This window comes from Emys orbicularis, chromosome 3 (assembly GCF_028017835.1).
Source record: "Emys orbicularis isolate rEmyOrb1 chromosome 3, rEmyOrb1.hap1, whole genome shotgun sequence".
Taxonomy (NCBI): domain Eukaryota; kingdom Metazoa; phylum Chordata; order Testudines; family Emydidae; genus Emys; species Emys orbicularis.
In genome coordinates, this window is record NC_088685.1 from 68404039 (window position 1) to 68419371 (window position 15333).

At 42.2% G+C, this 15333-nt stretch overlaps 1 protein-coding gene across 1 annotated transcript in view; it reads right to left on the minus strand.

Annotated features, from left to right (window-relative positions):
* CEP162 (centrosomal protein 162) overlaps positions 1-15333 on the minus strand; it is an 84026-nt gene that overhangs the window by 26091 nt on the left and 42602 nt on the right. The window contains exons 14-19 of the mRNA XM_065401402.1: positions 11788-12015; positions 10013-10150; positions 6750-6862; positions 3902-4007; positions 1944-2070; positions 1468-1631 (exon numbers count right to left, since the gene is read on the minus strand). Coding sequence (XP_065257474.1) covers positions 1468-1631; positions 1944-2070; positions 3902-4007; positions 6750-6862; positions 10013-10150; positions 11788-12015 — 876 coding nt within the window. The remainder of the gene's footprint in view (positions 1-1467; positions 1632-1943; positions 2071-3901; positions 4008-6749; positions 6863-10012; positions 10151-11787; positions 12016-15333) is intronic.

A 15333-nucleotide genomic window follows, 5' to 3' on the forward strand; every position in this document is an offset into this window, starting at 1 on the left:
AGCTCTAAATTATATCTAAGGGCAGGTCTACACTACCCGCCTAAATCGGCGGGTAGAAATCGATCTCTTGGGGATCGAATTATCGCGTCTCGTCGGGACGCGACAATCGATCCCCGAATCGACGCTTCTACTCCACCAGCGGACGTAGGAGTAAGCGCCGTCGACTGGGGAGCCGCGGAAGTCGATTTGTCGCCATCCTCACAGCGGGGTAAGCCGGCTCCGATACGTCGAATTCAGCTACGCCATTCGCGTAGCTGAATTTGCGTATCTTAAATCGATCCCCCCCCCGTAGTGAGGACATAGCCTCAGATGAGCTGGCCCTGAGGTTCAGGGAGCCAGAACCGGTTCCCTGACGCGTCCCTTTTTCCCCATGACCAAGCAAAGCTCTGTCACAGGAGAAAATTTGGCCATCAAGGTTCAAGTCTAATATCTGGAGCTCCCACCTAATATTAATATTGCAATGTATTGCTAAAGAGATATTGGACCGTTAAATGAACACACATTCCCATTATCTACTGCATCAATGGTGGATGTTATTTTAAAAACATGGGTAATAACAATGCTTCATTGTAAAGTTTAACCTTTGATACACAAAACTGTTCACCCGAATGAGACAGCAATCTCACGGTGTTTCCCAAACCTTTGAAAATGAGCCTACCTTGAGGAATATGAAACCAGTCATGCCAGCTCCTCCCCACCCACCATGTGTTGTTAAAGGCCTACATAGATCTTAATTTACATACTTGCAACCTCTTCCCCCACTTTGGGATGTTTATCATACAATACTTCCTCTGTTTTCTACATGCATTCATAAGCTGGGAAAGAGTATCACTGGCATCTGAATTAGCATCCATTGACATAAGTGGGGCAGTTCACACTCACAGAAATTGTTTCAGGCTCTCTGCATTGGTTTAACTTGTTTCATGTTTTGAAAGGTTTTCTTTTCAACCATTACAGCTAGAGACTTACTTTTCTTTCAAGCAAATAAAGCTTCCTCTGACACTGGAGAATGATTCAGAAGCCTGTCTGTCCCCTACAGCTATTTCCTTCAGCCTCCGAGGCATGGATGCCACGCACTTTGGGGTAACACTACTTTAACCACTACAGCATGGTATGTTTTTTAAATGTTAGTGTAATAACGTAACTGCTACCTGGTAGTCTTAGTTAATAGATTTGCATGGCCTAAAGAACTATCAATTTAGAATTATTTCTAGAAATGCCACTGAAGTGCCAAATGCAAATAAAAACAGCTTTAAGCTCTCATACATCTAAATCCTCCATTTCACACATAATAAATGTACATTCTGCATATCAGGCCCTCAGTATTTAAGTAAAAGATTTTGATGTATTCCATTACTGCATTTAGAATATGATAGATAACATATACTGAAGAACCAAGTTGCATTCTATGGACACTATTTCTAGAAATACTAATTCACAAAATAAACCTTGAACTGTTGTGATCACCTGTAGTTTCAATTTCTCAATTTCTTCTTTTGCATCTTTAAGACGAATTGCATCTCTATCCAAAAGCTCCTGATTTTCTGCATACCACTGCAGTCTCTTTTTCAAAAGACTGATTTCCTGTTTGTATGATTCTTCTATAATCTTTATCTCATAAGATTTTTCACCTAGAAGGCAAAAATTTTTGATTTAATATACTCTTCTTAGATATCTGCAACAAAGCTATCCGTCAGATATTGCATCATTCTCAGATACATTTCAGCACTTTGCCATTACTTTTTCTTTACTAAAATTTAAAGGTGTGACTCAAATTAAGTTTTCAAATATAAGAGCATTTCAAAAACCTTTATATCACATTTATTTAAGCCCTTCTGTATTACAAATAATTAAGTTTTATACATTTATTTAATGAAACACAGGTAAGGAGCAATTATCCAATTATTAATTGGAACGAAAGCCTCCACAAATGAGTACTTTACCTGAAGTAGAAACAATTTGGGCTCTTGCCAAATCTCTCTCTCTCCTCATTTGTCCCAAATCTACTTCAAGAGCTTGTTTGTCTTGCTTAAGCCGTTTCATCTCTTCCAGCAATTTGGCTTCTTCCTTCTTAATTTTCACAGAAAACATGTAAAGAAAAATAAACCAACAGAACATACGTTTTATACAAAAAAAAAGTAACAGGTGTTTTTCCATCATAAGATGAATCACAGCTGTTGCACTGGTCCCTTAGCAGCCAATGTGATTGTCTATGTTGGATAGTATCCTTTCTATGATGCAGGAAGACTATATGAAGTTAGTCACTCAATACAGGCTGAATCTGAGGTCTCTTATAACATAACAGGCTCTTATTAAATCAGTCTTAGAAGCCAAACAATCCAGATTCAGTTTGTAAGTAGACCACAGTTAAAGAAAAAACTCTTTTAGTTTAGGCACAATGGAAAAATTTGAGTTTACATATACCAAGAACAGAAACCCATTCCCAAACTTAGTCTAGTTCATTTGTATCAGTGAGCACTAACCTTTAGCCTTACTCTGGCTATGCCTTCTTGGAGACCTTTCAAACCAACAATTTGCTTCTAGGTCTCCTGCTTTCCCAAGTCCAAAGGGAAACAAATGAGAAGGAAGGTTTCTCAGAAATCCACACGCCTCCTTGTGAGATCTATGCACACTTGCTGTCTGGATATGGTTCTTTCTACAACCTACTGGTTTTCTTCCAAGATGCCAGGTCTTTCCCTTTGAGTGAGATGTGGCCTCACACACTGACCACCTGACAGAGAGACTCATTCCCGCCTTTGCTTTGAGAAAGTGACAATCTTCCTGCCTCAGCTTCTCCATATTTAAAATGGGAGATCTGCCCTCATTCCAGTATACTGTCGATTACACGAATCGCATGGGGGACATGGATTTTATTCAGATAATGGAGAGTATGGATAATCGAGAGAGCAGGAGTGGCAGTGCAAGGACTCTTGCTCGCTCACCCCCTCCCAGGGCTGCAGAGGGCTCCCTGTGCTGCTCCTTCTGCCTTCTTGATTATTGCAGGCACAAGATGTCAGGGATGCAGGGGCATTGTGGTCCTGGCAGAGCACAGCAGAGAACCCCAGCTGGGACTAGGCTCTGCCCTGTCGGGACCACAGCTGTCCTGTGGCTGTGCAGGGAGCCCTCTGCATCTCTGCTGTCATGGCCCCACTCCCATGACAACAGGACTGCAGAAGGCTTCCTGCGCTGCTGCAGGAGTTATTTAGCAGCAGGAAGACCTCCCTTCTGGCCAGAGGTCTCTGCTCTATTGGTGGACAAGGAAGGGATAAAGCAAAGGTTCAAATAATAGGATTTTGGAAAATCCAGAGGGTATCCTGTGTCTATAAATTTATTTTCTCAGAGATGACATCTTTGGCTACCTACCTATCACAAGAGCAAAAACTCTTCCCTTGCAGAATACAGAAACGGTTCAAAATTCTGAACTGGCAAAGGCACCCTTAAGGATCTGCCCACCAGCTATCATCTAGAACCCAACTGAAAAACACTCCTTAAACACTACACTAAACTTGCCTGAGACTAACATGTGTTCTTTATCGGTGTCTCAACTAAATGTGCACCTGTACATGTCAGTATACCACCCTGCTGGCTGCCATCATTCTCATAGAACATTTCAGAATAACCACTGAAGCCCCCACAAGAGATGACAGTGGGTAAAGGCATCTTTGGAGGCTAGTTTTGTGGGTTCAATTGATTATTCATTCATGCTATTTTCAAGTACTAAAACAAGACAGGTTTTTAATAAATACTATAAATGGTACATCATTTTAGTATACAGAAATATGCTACAAAATTTCCAATTTTACTTTACACAATAAGTCTATGGTATCAATGGATATATTTATTTTACATGGAGGTTAATATTTAAACAGGCATACACTTCTGGAACAAAAAATCCACTTACCTGTGCTACTCGAAGTTCTGAAATCAGTTCTGTGAAACTCTGGTTTCTTGATGGCTTAGAATCCTGCTCTAATCGTGACAGGAAGTTATTTTTATCCATCTGTTCTCTAATGTAACAATGACAAAAGAGAATGTTATGCAGTTTGGTGATTTTATGTAACTTTCTCTTCATTAACACATTCAGTGGTTTCCATATGAATGAATCATCTCTACAAATTCAGGCAAATATTTCTTTTAAAGCATTAAAAAAAAAAAAAAAAAAAGCATTGAAATAAATAGGTAAAACACCAAGCCCAAAATTACTCCTGGGATATCAGACACCAATCCATCCATCTTCATAAATGCTAACTTGATGATTGTGATGCTGTGTATAATAAAGATGACCATTTTTATTATTGTTGCTACCACTGTTATACAATTGCAACAAATCCTGTACAAAATATGCCATGTCAGATGTCAATGGAAAAGTTAAGATTTTCTAAGTATGGTTATCTTGTTTACATGCATGTATCATATCTTTGTATCTGAATTTATGAAGACTGGCTACGTACCTACGTCTTACACATGTGTTGTATTCCTGGGTGTCACTCCCCAGATAGCTGTCTAGCCCTAATGTAAATTCTGTGTGTTGCTGGCCTATCAAGGACACTCCACTCTCACAATGGACCACTGAAGAAACTCATCCTGTCCAGATGGCTCTTCCTGAGGATGCCTCAGACGGCAAGGAGTCAATGACCACACCCTGGTGATTCCGTAAAACATGTAAGGGCATGTGATACGCTCATATGACCCTGGGCTCCATCTTGGGCCAGTAATTTTCCACATACAGGTGCTGTGGGCTTTGTTTAGGACTTCCATTCACATGGCAAAAGAAATAAAAGACCTCTGAGACACCTCCATGTTGCCTCTTTCCTGCTCTAATTCTCTGGACTGTGGATTTACAACTAAAAGGAGCCTTTTGAACTATAAACTGAGGACCTTCCAATCTTTTGGAAGTTTCTAGAGAGACTTTACACGCCAGCAGTCTATTCATCAATGCTACATACTGATATAAGGACTTGGCAATCATTTGTATGTGTATGATTTATTAACCATTTATAATACCCTTCTTTTCTTTTATTAATAAACCTTTCGTTAGTTTACTAAGGATTGGCTGACAGCGCGATATTTGGGTAAGATCTGAGATTCATAGTGACCTGGGATGTGTGTCTGATCCATTGGGATTAGGAAGAACCTCACATATGGTGAAATGGGGTTTCAATAACCTCTCACTATACTAGACTGGATTGACTGGATGGGAGCCAAGGGCTGGAATGCCTAAAGAGGACTGTGTTTGGCTTCTGGTTAACCAGTGTGGTACTGCAGAAGTTCTTTTGTTACTGGCTTGGTGAATCTAATTATAGAGTTAACCACCAGTTTTTGAGGGATTGTCTGGCCTATTTCTTGCAGTCTGCCTTGAGTGTGGTTTTCTCAGTGTGGCCCATCCCAGGCACCAGTCACAATGATAATTGCAAAGATTTTAAATAAAACAAAAGATGGTAAGTCATTATATGATCAAAATCAGTAAAGGTGACATCTACCCCTTTCTGGCACAAGCCACTATGTCTACACTGCTATAAAAAAACAAACCAAAAAAAACCAAACAAAAAAAACCCACTGCAGTAGTGAGTCTCAGAGCCCGGGTCAACAGACTTGAGCTCCAACCCAGGCGGGAACATCTACATAGCTTTATTTAGTATGAGCCCAAGTTCTGAAATCCACCCCTCCTCCCAAGTTTGAGACCTTGAGCTCCAACTGAAGCAGGAATGTCTACACAGCTATTGGCAGCGCTTCAGCATGAACCCAAGTCTGGAGACCTGGACTCCCAAGACTCGGTGATGTGTTATTTTTTTTTGGCAGTGTAGATAGACCCATAAACTCCAAGTAAGCCATCTTTGCTTAGGAAAACTACATGTAAGTCTGGGGATAGAATCTACTCCCCACGAATTAAGCTCAGCTGTAAGCTCCTATACAAAGATTTGTAAATACTGGATTTGCATGGTTGCTGACCCTCTGTTACAGACACAGATCCCAGTTTTACAGAGGGGGAGATTCCCCCTATATAACCACTGCTCAGGCACTCATCCCTCAGCACAGTGATTCCTTTGTACTGGGGCCTTCCATGACCTGAGCTGCTTGGTGAATTTCATCTTATGAGAATACTTATGCATAATAATAATAATAATAATCAAACACATTTTAACATGGCAAATAAAATTATACTACAAAAAGGCATGCTCTCCCCCAGGCCTTCACTTAATTCTGTGTATGAACAAACATTCACTCTTGAGATTTAGAATACAAGCGTCTAAGCTACAAGCCCTATTTATCCAGTAGGTCTCTAAGAGAAAAGGGAAGGGTAAGAACCAAATTTGGACACTTCTTCCACCCCTCCCAATTTCAGTGGAATAGGAGCTCAGTCAGTCACCTATCAGCATCTATGACAAAATAAACCGAACAACAGGATATCCGACAGGCTTGCTAGTTCTGTTTTTATGGTTCTGCTAACTGAAGGCTTGTCTACATGGTGAGTTAGTGTATGATATGCTGGTGCAGACTAACTGGCCTGTGCGGACCCTGGTGTGCACTAAAAGTTCTCTAGTGCATGTTAATGTTGTCCCGTTTCGGATAGTATTATGTTCATGTACAGTAGGAATTTTAAGTGCACACCAGCAAGGTCCACATGGGCCAGTTAGTGTACAAAATACTAGTGTAGACAAATTTATACCTCACTAGTGCAGACTAACACACAAGCCCTCAGACTAACTCTGAATTTACATGTCTTTAGATTAGAAGTTAAACATACTCACCTTAAGGACGCTAACTCAGATGTTAAATGTTGATTTTCCTTAAACATCCTTTCCTCGTTTTTCTTGTTTTGTATCTGGAGTTCTTTCATTTGCTTGTATAACCTTTCATTTTCCTAAGACAAAAAAGACAAACTTAACCTGCATTCGTTTATTAATAATAATTTGATCTGGCTCAATAGCATTTTTATTGTAATTTACATGTGTAATTTGCTTCTACCACATTCTTAATACTTAGATTTCATAAAGCAAATACTCTATTACCTTATTCATATAAACACAGACTAAGTATAAATTACAGTAATTTATAAAAATACTAGACAAAAACAACGATGATAATAATAGGTCATATAATTGTAATCACTGAATACTCACACATAGGCAAACATATTTATGTTGGATGAGACCTTGATGTTTATAACTATTTGTTCTTTGAGCACATCTGAATATCAAATACTTTTTTTATACAGTATGCTCAACTAAATGTAGTACACATTTAGCTGGGATAGTATGGCGCATCCATGCTGATAACACTCGTTAAAAAATAATGAGTTAATTAAATTTGTAACTGAACTCCTTTGGAGAGAATTGTATATCTCCTGCTCTGTTTTACCCACATTCTGCCATATATTTAATTTTATAGCAGTCTTGGATGATGACCCAGCACATGCTGTTAGTTTTAAGAACACTTTCACTATGGATTTGACAAAACGCAAAGAAGGTACCAATGTGAGATTTCTAAAGACAGCTACAGACTCGACCTAAGAGCCTTCCAAAATCTGAGAGGGCAAGTGTAGAGCAGGAGTGGGCAAACTTTTTGGCCCGAGGGCCACATCTGGGTATGGAAATTGTATGACAGGCCATGAATGCGGGCTCTAGGGTGGGGCCAGAAATGAGTTCAGGGTGCAGGAGGGGGCTGCGGGCTGGGGCAGGGGGTTGGAGTGCGGGGGAGTGAGGGGGGGGGAAGACTGAGGGCTCCGGCAGTGGGTGCGGGCTCTGGTGTGGGGCTGGGGATGAGGGGTGCAGGAGGGTGCTCCGGGCTGGGACCGAGGGGTTGGGGTACAGGAGGGGATCAGGGGTGCAAGCTCCAGGCGGCGCTTACCTCAAGCAGCTCCCAAAAGCAGCGGCATGTCACCCCTCCGGCTCCTACGCAGAGGTGCAGCCAGGCGGCTCTGCACGCTGCCCTGTCCGCAGGCGCTGCCCCTGCAGCTCTCACTGGCTGCGGTTCCCAGACAATGGGAGCTGCGGGGGCGGTGCTTGTGGCGGGGGCAGGGTGCAGAGCCCGTTGGCTGCCCCGATGTGTGGAAGCCAGAGCGGGGACATGCCACTGCTTCTGGGAGCCGCACAAGCCCCAGATCCCGCTCCCCAGCTGGAGCGGGGCAAGCCCCAGACCTCGCTTCCCGGCGGGAGCTCAAGGGCCGGATTAAAACGTCTGGAGGGCTGGATGTGGCCCCCGAGCTGTAGTTTGCCCACCCCTGGTGTAGAGCATGTTTTCAGAAGTCTTAAAAGAGCAACACTCCAATGTGGAAACTATAGAACCCGAACCACCGAAAAAGAAAATCAACCTTCTGCTGGTGGCATCTGACTCAGATGAAAATGAACATGAGTCAGTCCGCACTGCTCTGGATCATTACCAAGCAGAACCCGTCAGCAGCATGGACGCATGTCCTCTGGAATGGTGGTTGAAGCATGAAGGGACATATGAATCTTTAACGCATCTGGCATGTAAATATCTTATGACACCAGCTACACTAGTGCCATGAGAAAGCCTGTTCTCACTTTAAGGTGACATTATAAACAAGAAGTAGGCAGCATTATCTCCTGAAAATGTAAACAAAGTTGTTTGTCTGAACAACTGTCTGAACAAGAAGTAGGACTGAGTGGACTTGTAGGCTCTAAAGTATTACATTGTTTTGTTTTGCAGTTATGTAACAAAGAAAGTTACATTTGTAACTTGCACTTTCATGATAAAGAGATTGCACTACAGTACTTGTATGAATTGAATTGAAAAATACAATTTCTTTTGTTTTTTTTACAGATTACAATATTTGTAATAAAAAATATAAAGTGAGCACTGTATATTTTGTATTCTGTGTTGTAATTGAAATCAATATATTTGAAAATGTAGAAAACATCCAAAAATATTTAAATAAATGGTATTCTATTACTGTTTAACAGAGAGATTAATTGTGCGATTAATCACAATTAATTTTTTTAATCACTTGACAGCCCTAGTTCTGAGTCATACCCAATCCCAGAAGAAAAGTTTCAAACTCTGTTCTCTAAGTTTTCTACCTTTCTACCAGTGCAGTCAGACATAAGTTGCACCTCTGGGCTGAGAAGAAGATGGAGAGATGATGCAGATGCATGCTAGCAGAGCCAAACTTACCTCCATGAGCCTAGTTTTTCTTGGGAAAACAGGTTTTCCACATGTTTTGGGGATGGAAATTTTGATTCTTTATTGGCCAAATTGTATTTTATTTATTAAAGTTTTCAGCTCACAGGTCATATTCTTTTAATGCCAGGGAACACTATATAACTTGGGAAGAGCTTACTCAAAACTAGAAAGATATAAGCTTTTTTGAAATGTGTGTAATTTATTCATGCCCTTCAAACCTAAACCTCTACTGCTTTTTAGAAGAAGATATCTCCCTTCAGTAGAATAGCAGCAACTAGTCAAGGATTTCACCTACGAAAGTTTCATTCTCAGAAGAATCAGTTTAATAATTCACAGCTTTTCCATTTACAAAAGGCCCAAGTAAGGCAGCTTTTGAAATTTTGAAGAAGTAAAGGAAACCCCAGAAAGTTTTATTTGGTAACAATTCAACTAAGTGTTTTTAAGTTAAACACAGATGCATCTTGTATGTGGAGGAGTGCAGGAGCTCTTAACCTCAACTATGGATACAATGACCATGGCAGATGGGAGTCTAACTTAGGTGCTTTATTTCAGAGTAGCAGCCGTGTTAGTCTGTATCCGCAAAAATAACAGGAGTACTTGTGGCACCTTAGAGACTAACAAATTTATTAGAGCATAAGCTTTCGTGGGCTACAACCCTATATGCATCCGAAGAAGTGGGTTGTAGCCCACGAAAGCTTATGCTCTAATAAATTTGTTAGTCTCTAAGGTGCCACAATTACTCCTGTTATTTTTAGGTGCTTTAGAAAATCCCATCCTAAAGTTACAAAAACAACAACATAGTTTGTCTGATCTTTTTGTTTTTACAGCTAACCAGAGTTCACACCACCACATTAAAATATCACTCTACCTGCTGATAACCGTGAAGAAGGTTCTCTTGATCTTGAATTTCCTTTTGGATTTGCTTTAACTTTTCTTCAGTGACCGTCTCTGTTGCCCCAAGGTGAAGCCATTTCTTTTCTTTGCTCAGCTCTTCCATACTATTTACCTTTTAAAATATACAAAGCACACAAAATGTCAATAAAACAATTGTTAGACAAAGTTCTCTGGAGAAAGCTTTGCACTAAGTCAGATGGCATCTATAGTCCTTTTTATAATAAAACACATGGAAACAGAGTACTCTGAGCCTTCAAAAATACCGGTGTCATCAGAGAAGCATTATCTGAAAAAGTGAAGCACATGAAAGACTGTAGTAATATGCACAACAGGCCCTGTTCACTATAAGGGCTTGTCTACATGGGGAAACTTACCAGCAGAACTATACCACTAACTCCCCATGTGGACACTCTTATTAAGAGAGTTCACATGGTATAACTGTAGCAGTATACTTGAATTGGTAAAGTTCTGGTGGTAACTTTCCCTGAGAGCCAAGCCTTAAGCATAGTTTTGTAGAAAACACATCAGAAAGTGTATATAATTCTGCTTTTATTTTACCAGAAACTGACATTATATTAAACGTTTATTTATAGTTATAGTGTAAGGATTTATAATTGGAATGCTGCTCTGGAATGTGTAATATAGGATACGTATACACCGTACACCACTGGTGGTGGCATGTAGTATACATATAGCTACATGCTGCAGTTAAAAGCACACTGCATCCACACCGCAGCATGTAGCCATAGATATCAGTGAAAGGCTCTGGCAGAGGAGAGATAGTGGGGAAAGGCTTCAGCAGCTTCCTGCTGCCAGAGCCTTTCCCCACATCCCCTCCCACCCCCCTCCAGCCTTTCCCAGTTGCTGGAGTCTTTTCCTGAGGCAAGGAAAGGCTCTAGCAGGGGGAAAGGTGAAGCCTTTCCCAGTTACCTCTCCGGTGTCAGAGCTTTTCCCTGCAGCAGGGAATGACTCCAGCAGCAGACAGTTTGCACAGCCTTTCCCTGCTGCCCCCTCACTGTCAGAGTTCTTCCCCACTGGAGGAGTTAAAAATAACAGTGTAGAGGCAAGTAGAGGGGGTAAAGTATGTACTCACATACATACATATACACACTCTTCAGGTGTCTTTACTTGTCTAAGCCAGGCCTCACCAGCTACACTGTTATTTATACCCAGGCTAAGGGGGCTAGGGGGATATGTACTCTACATGCTGCCAAAAGACGCATGCAGCATACACGTATCCAGAGAGGAATTAGACAGACAACCCCTAAGTAGCAAAGCCTCCATGTAAGAGCCTCTATTCATCTTGTGACTATGTGGCTCAGTGAAGAAAATTGGTAAGTAAATTGTTTGGTTGAGGTGAAAGTCCAAGACCATCTTTAAAAAACTTGGGGTGAGGCCTGGTAGAGACTTTGTCCTTATTTAAAAAAAACAAAAACAAAAAATGTGTAGGAGGTCCTACTCTGAGGCCTGCAGATCCCCCATCCTCCTGGCCAACATGGTAGCCACAAGGAGTGAGGGAAGAGCATAACTCAGTTTACTCTCTGGAAAAAAACAAACACATCTTTATGATTGATTTCAGATGGAACAGCAACAGTGTGAGTGTGCACCCTGCCCCCACCTCCACCGTTTATTTCCTGTTAATTGGTTCAGAGCAGGAATGACTGAACTAAGAAATACTGAGTGTTTTCAGAAGCAAGTTTAAGCAAGACTTTCCCTTTGTCTGTGGTGGAAGATAATAAGGTACAGTACCTTGGTCTGAAGCACATAGTTTTCTTGACTCAGCCGAAAAAGCTCTTTGTCATGTTGCATTTTCATTTCTACCATCTTATTCTCCATTTCCTTCTCTTTCTGTGAAAATGAATCTTTTAGCTGCTGAATTAAATCATGTGCTGCTTTCAACTTTTCCTCTGCTTCCTTGACTCTTTTTAGCAAATTAAGCTCTCTCTCACAACTTTTGACAGGGAAAAGTGAGGAATCCTGGTGAAGAAAAATTACCAGAGAAACACTGCACTGAGATCATTAATCATTCATTTTCATTTCAATAAGATGAACTGAAGATTTAAGGTTAGCCAATACTACATCTTCTTTCTTCTGTGAACTATTTCACTCAGCACTATGAAGATATAAAGAGCTGAACAGGAGTGTTAATACAGTTAAGCAAGATTAAGTGTCCAATGCCAGCACATATCAGGGTGGAGGAGAAAAGAGTTGGGAAGGATCTTCACAGGTAAAATATACAATAAAAGTTATAAAATTATTGTCTTTAGGTTTTTGGGTTTTTTTTTTTTTTAAGCAAGTCATGTAAAATGCAATTTAAAAGTAATATTTATACTATGGTTCTGGTAAAAAATGGCACCAATTTCAAAGAGCTTCTCCTTGTATGTGTGCCAAATCCTATAATCTTACTTTAGAGATAAAAATGAATTTCTAACTACTTTTACTCTTCTTAAGAGCTAATTCTGATAAGAGCGAATCAGTTGGATTCTAGTCTGACTCATACTTCAGAATGGCTAAATCCCAATAACAAAATAAATATTTCAAGGTGAACAAAGCTGTTAAGGCACCTTTGAGTTGTAGTAGCTCTAGGGCCAGATTTTTCTATTAGCTGCACATATATGCAGTTCCCACCAACTTCAGCAGGAGTTGAACATGAACGGATGATGGGATAATGAGGACCTTTTAATATATTTCAATACGGTAGGATAAAAAAAGATGTTACTTACCTGTTCTGTAACACTTGCTCTTCAAGTGATTGCACATGTCCATTCCATGTGAGGCATGTGTGCCAAGTGCACTGAAGCCAGGGATTTTTTCCCCTTAGCGGTATCCATTGAGGTAGTGCCTATGCCTGCATGTACTCCTGGCCCAGGGTACAAAACTTGGAGCCACCCCAACACTTTTCAGTTCCTTTGCATTGGAATCCATAGCAAGCTAGACTCTGAAGCAGAGGGGAAGGTGGGTGGGGTGTGGAATGGACATCTCGAAAAAACAGAACAGATAAGTCACTGTTTTTCCTTCAGGTGTTTGCACACGTCCATTCAACATTAGGTGACTCCCAAGCAGTTTGAAATGGAGGCAGAGCTCAGATTCTGTCTGAAAAGGGATTGTAGAACTGCCTTTCCAAAGCTGGTATCATCCCTAGAAGCTGCAGCAATACCATAATACTTGGTAAAGGAACGTGCATGTGTGTCAGAAATTGGGATATTTTCCCAAAATGCTATTGAAGTTGCTTGAACTCCTGTGGAATATTCAGAAATCTTTGAAGGAGCAGTGGTCTCAGGAATCTCATAACACACTGATATGTATAATGTGCTCTAATTTGAAATTCTTTGCAAGGAAACTGCCAGCTCCTTCATTCTGTCCGCAAAGGAGACAAACAGCTGAGGGATGCACAGAATGGCTTAGTTCTGTCAAAGCAGCAGGCAAGGGCTCTATGCATGCCTAAAGTGTGGAGCCTCTATTCATCTTGTGACTATGTAGCTCAGTGAAGAAAATTGGTAAGTAAATTGTTTGGTTGAGGTGAAAGTCCATCATCATCTTTAAAAAACTTGGGGTGAGACCTGGTAGAGACTTTTTTTTTTTTTTTTAAAGGACAAAGTGTAGGAGGCCCTACTCTGAGGGCCTGCAGTTCCTCCATCTTCCTAGCCAACATGGTAGCCACAAGGAAAGCCACTTTGACTGAAAGCGATGTAATCAGGAGCATGCAACCAGTGACTCACAAGGTGGGCCATTAGAAGTAATACTAGATTCAAGTCCCAGGACACAGGCAGTGAGAAGGAACTAAAGGGGGATCAGAGTGTCTCCACCCTATATACTCTTGGCTGGGATTACAAATAGATGCAAGGCACACAAGCAGCCCTGATCAGTACTGCTATGTGAAAAATCTCTTTTTCACATAGTAGTGAAAAAGAGTGTGGTGTGCCCACACTTAGGGTATGTCTACACTAGGAGAGTAGTTCGATTTTAGTTAAATCGAATATGTGGAATCGATATTACAAAGTCGAACGTGTGTGTCCACACTAAGGACAGTAATTCGACTTTGTCAGTCCACACTAACGGGGCAAGCGTCGACATTGGAAGCGGTGCACTGTGGGCAGCTATCCCACAGTTCCCGCAGTCCCCGCTGCCCATTGGAATTCTGGGTCGAGCCGCCATTGCCTTCTGGGTAAAAAAATTTGTCGAGGGTGCTTTTGGGTAACTGTCCTCATCCGTCCGTCACTACCGCCCTCCCTCCCTCCCTGAAAGCGCCGGCGGGAAATCAGTTCGCGCACTTTTCTGGTCAGTGACAGCGCGGACGCCACAGCACTGCGAGCATGGATCCCACTGCGACCATCGCTGCAGTTGTGGCCGTTGTCAACGCATCGCAGCTCATAATGGACCTTTCACTGAGGCAGATAGAGAGAAATCAGGCGAGGAGGCTACGGCAGCGGGGTGAGGACCTGAACTCCGAGAGTAGCACACGCCTGTCTGAAACCACGACACCCAGTGCCGAGGACATCACGGTGGCAATGGGGCATATGGATGTTGTTGAACGGCGATTCTGGGCCCGTGAAACAAGCACGGACTGGTGGGACCGCATAGTGATTCAGGTCTGGGATGAATCCCAGTGGCTGCGAAACTTTCGCATGCGGAAGGGGACTTTCCTCGAACTTTGTGAGTTGCTGTCCCCTGCCCTGAAGCGCAAGGACACCCGGATGCGAGCAGCCCTGACTGTCCAGAAGCGAGTGGCCATAGCCCTCTGGAAGCTTGCAACGCCGGACAGCTACCGGTCAGTCGCGAACCAGTTTGGCGTGGGCAAATCTACCGTGGGGGTTGTTGTCATGCAAGTAGCCAAGGCAATCGTGAAGGTACTGCTGTCAAAGGTAGTGACCCTGGGAAATGCGCAGGCCATCATAGATGGCTTCGCCGCGATGGGATTCCCAAACTGCGGTGGGGCTATAGATGGGACTCACATCCCTATCCTGGGACCGGACCACCAGGCCAGCCAGTACATCAACCGAAAGGGCTACTTTTCAATGGTGCTGCAAGCACTGGTGGACCATAAGGGACGTTTTACTAACATCAACGTTGGATGGCCGGGCAAGGTTCATGACGCTCGCGTGTTCAGGAACTCTGGTCTGTTTAGACGGCTGCAGGAAGGTATTTACTTCCCGGACCACAAAATAACTCTTGGGGATGTGGAGATGCCTACAGTGATCCTCGGGGACCCAGCATACCCGCTAATGCCCTGGCTCATGAAGCCCTATACTGGCGCCCTGGACACAGAAAAAGAACTGTTCAACTACCGGCTGAGCA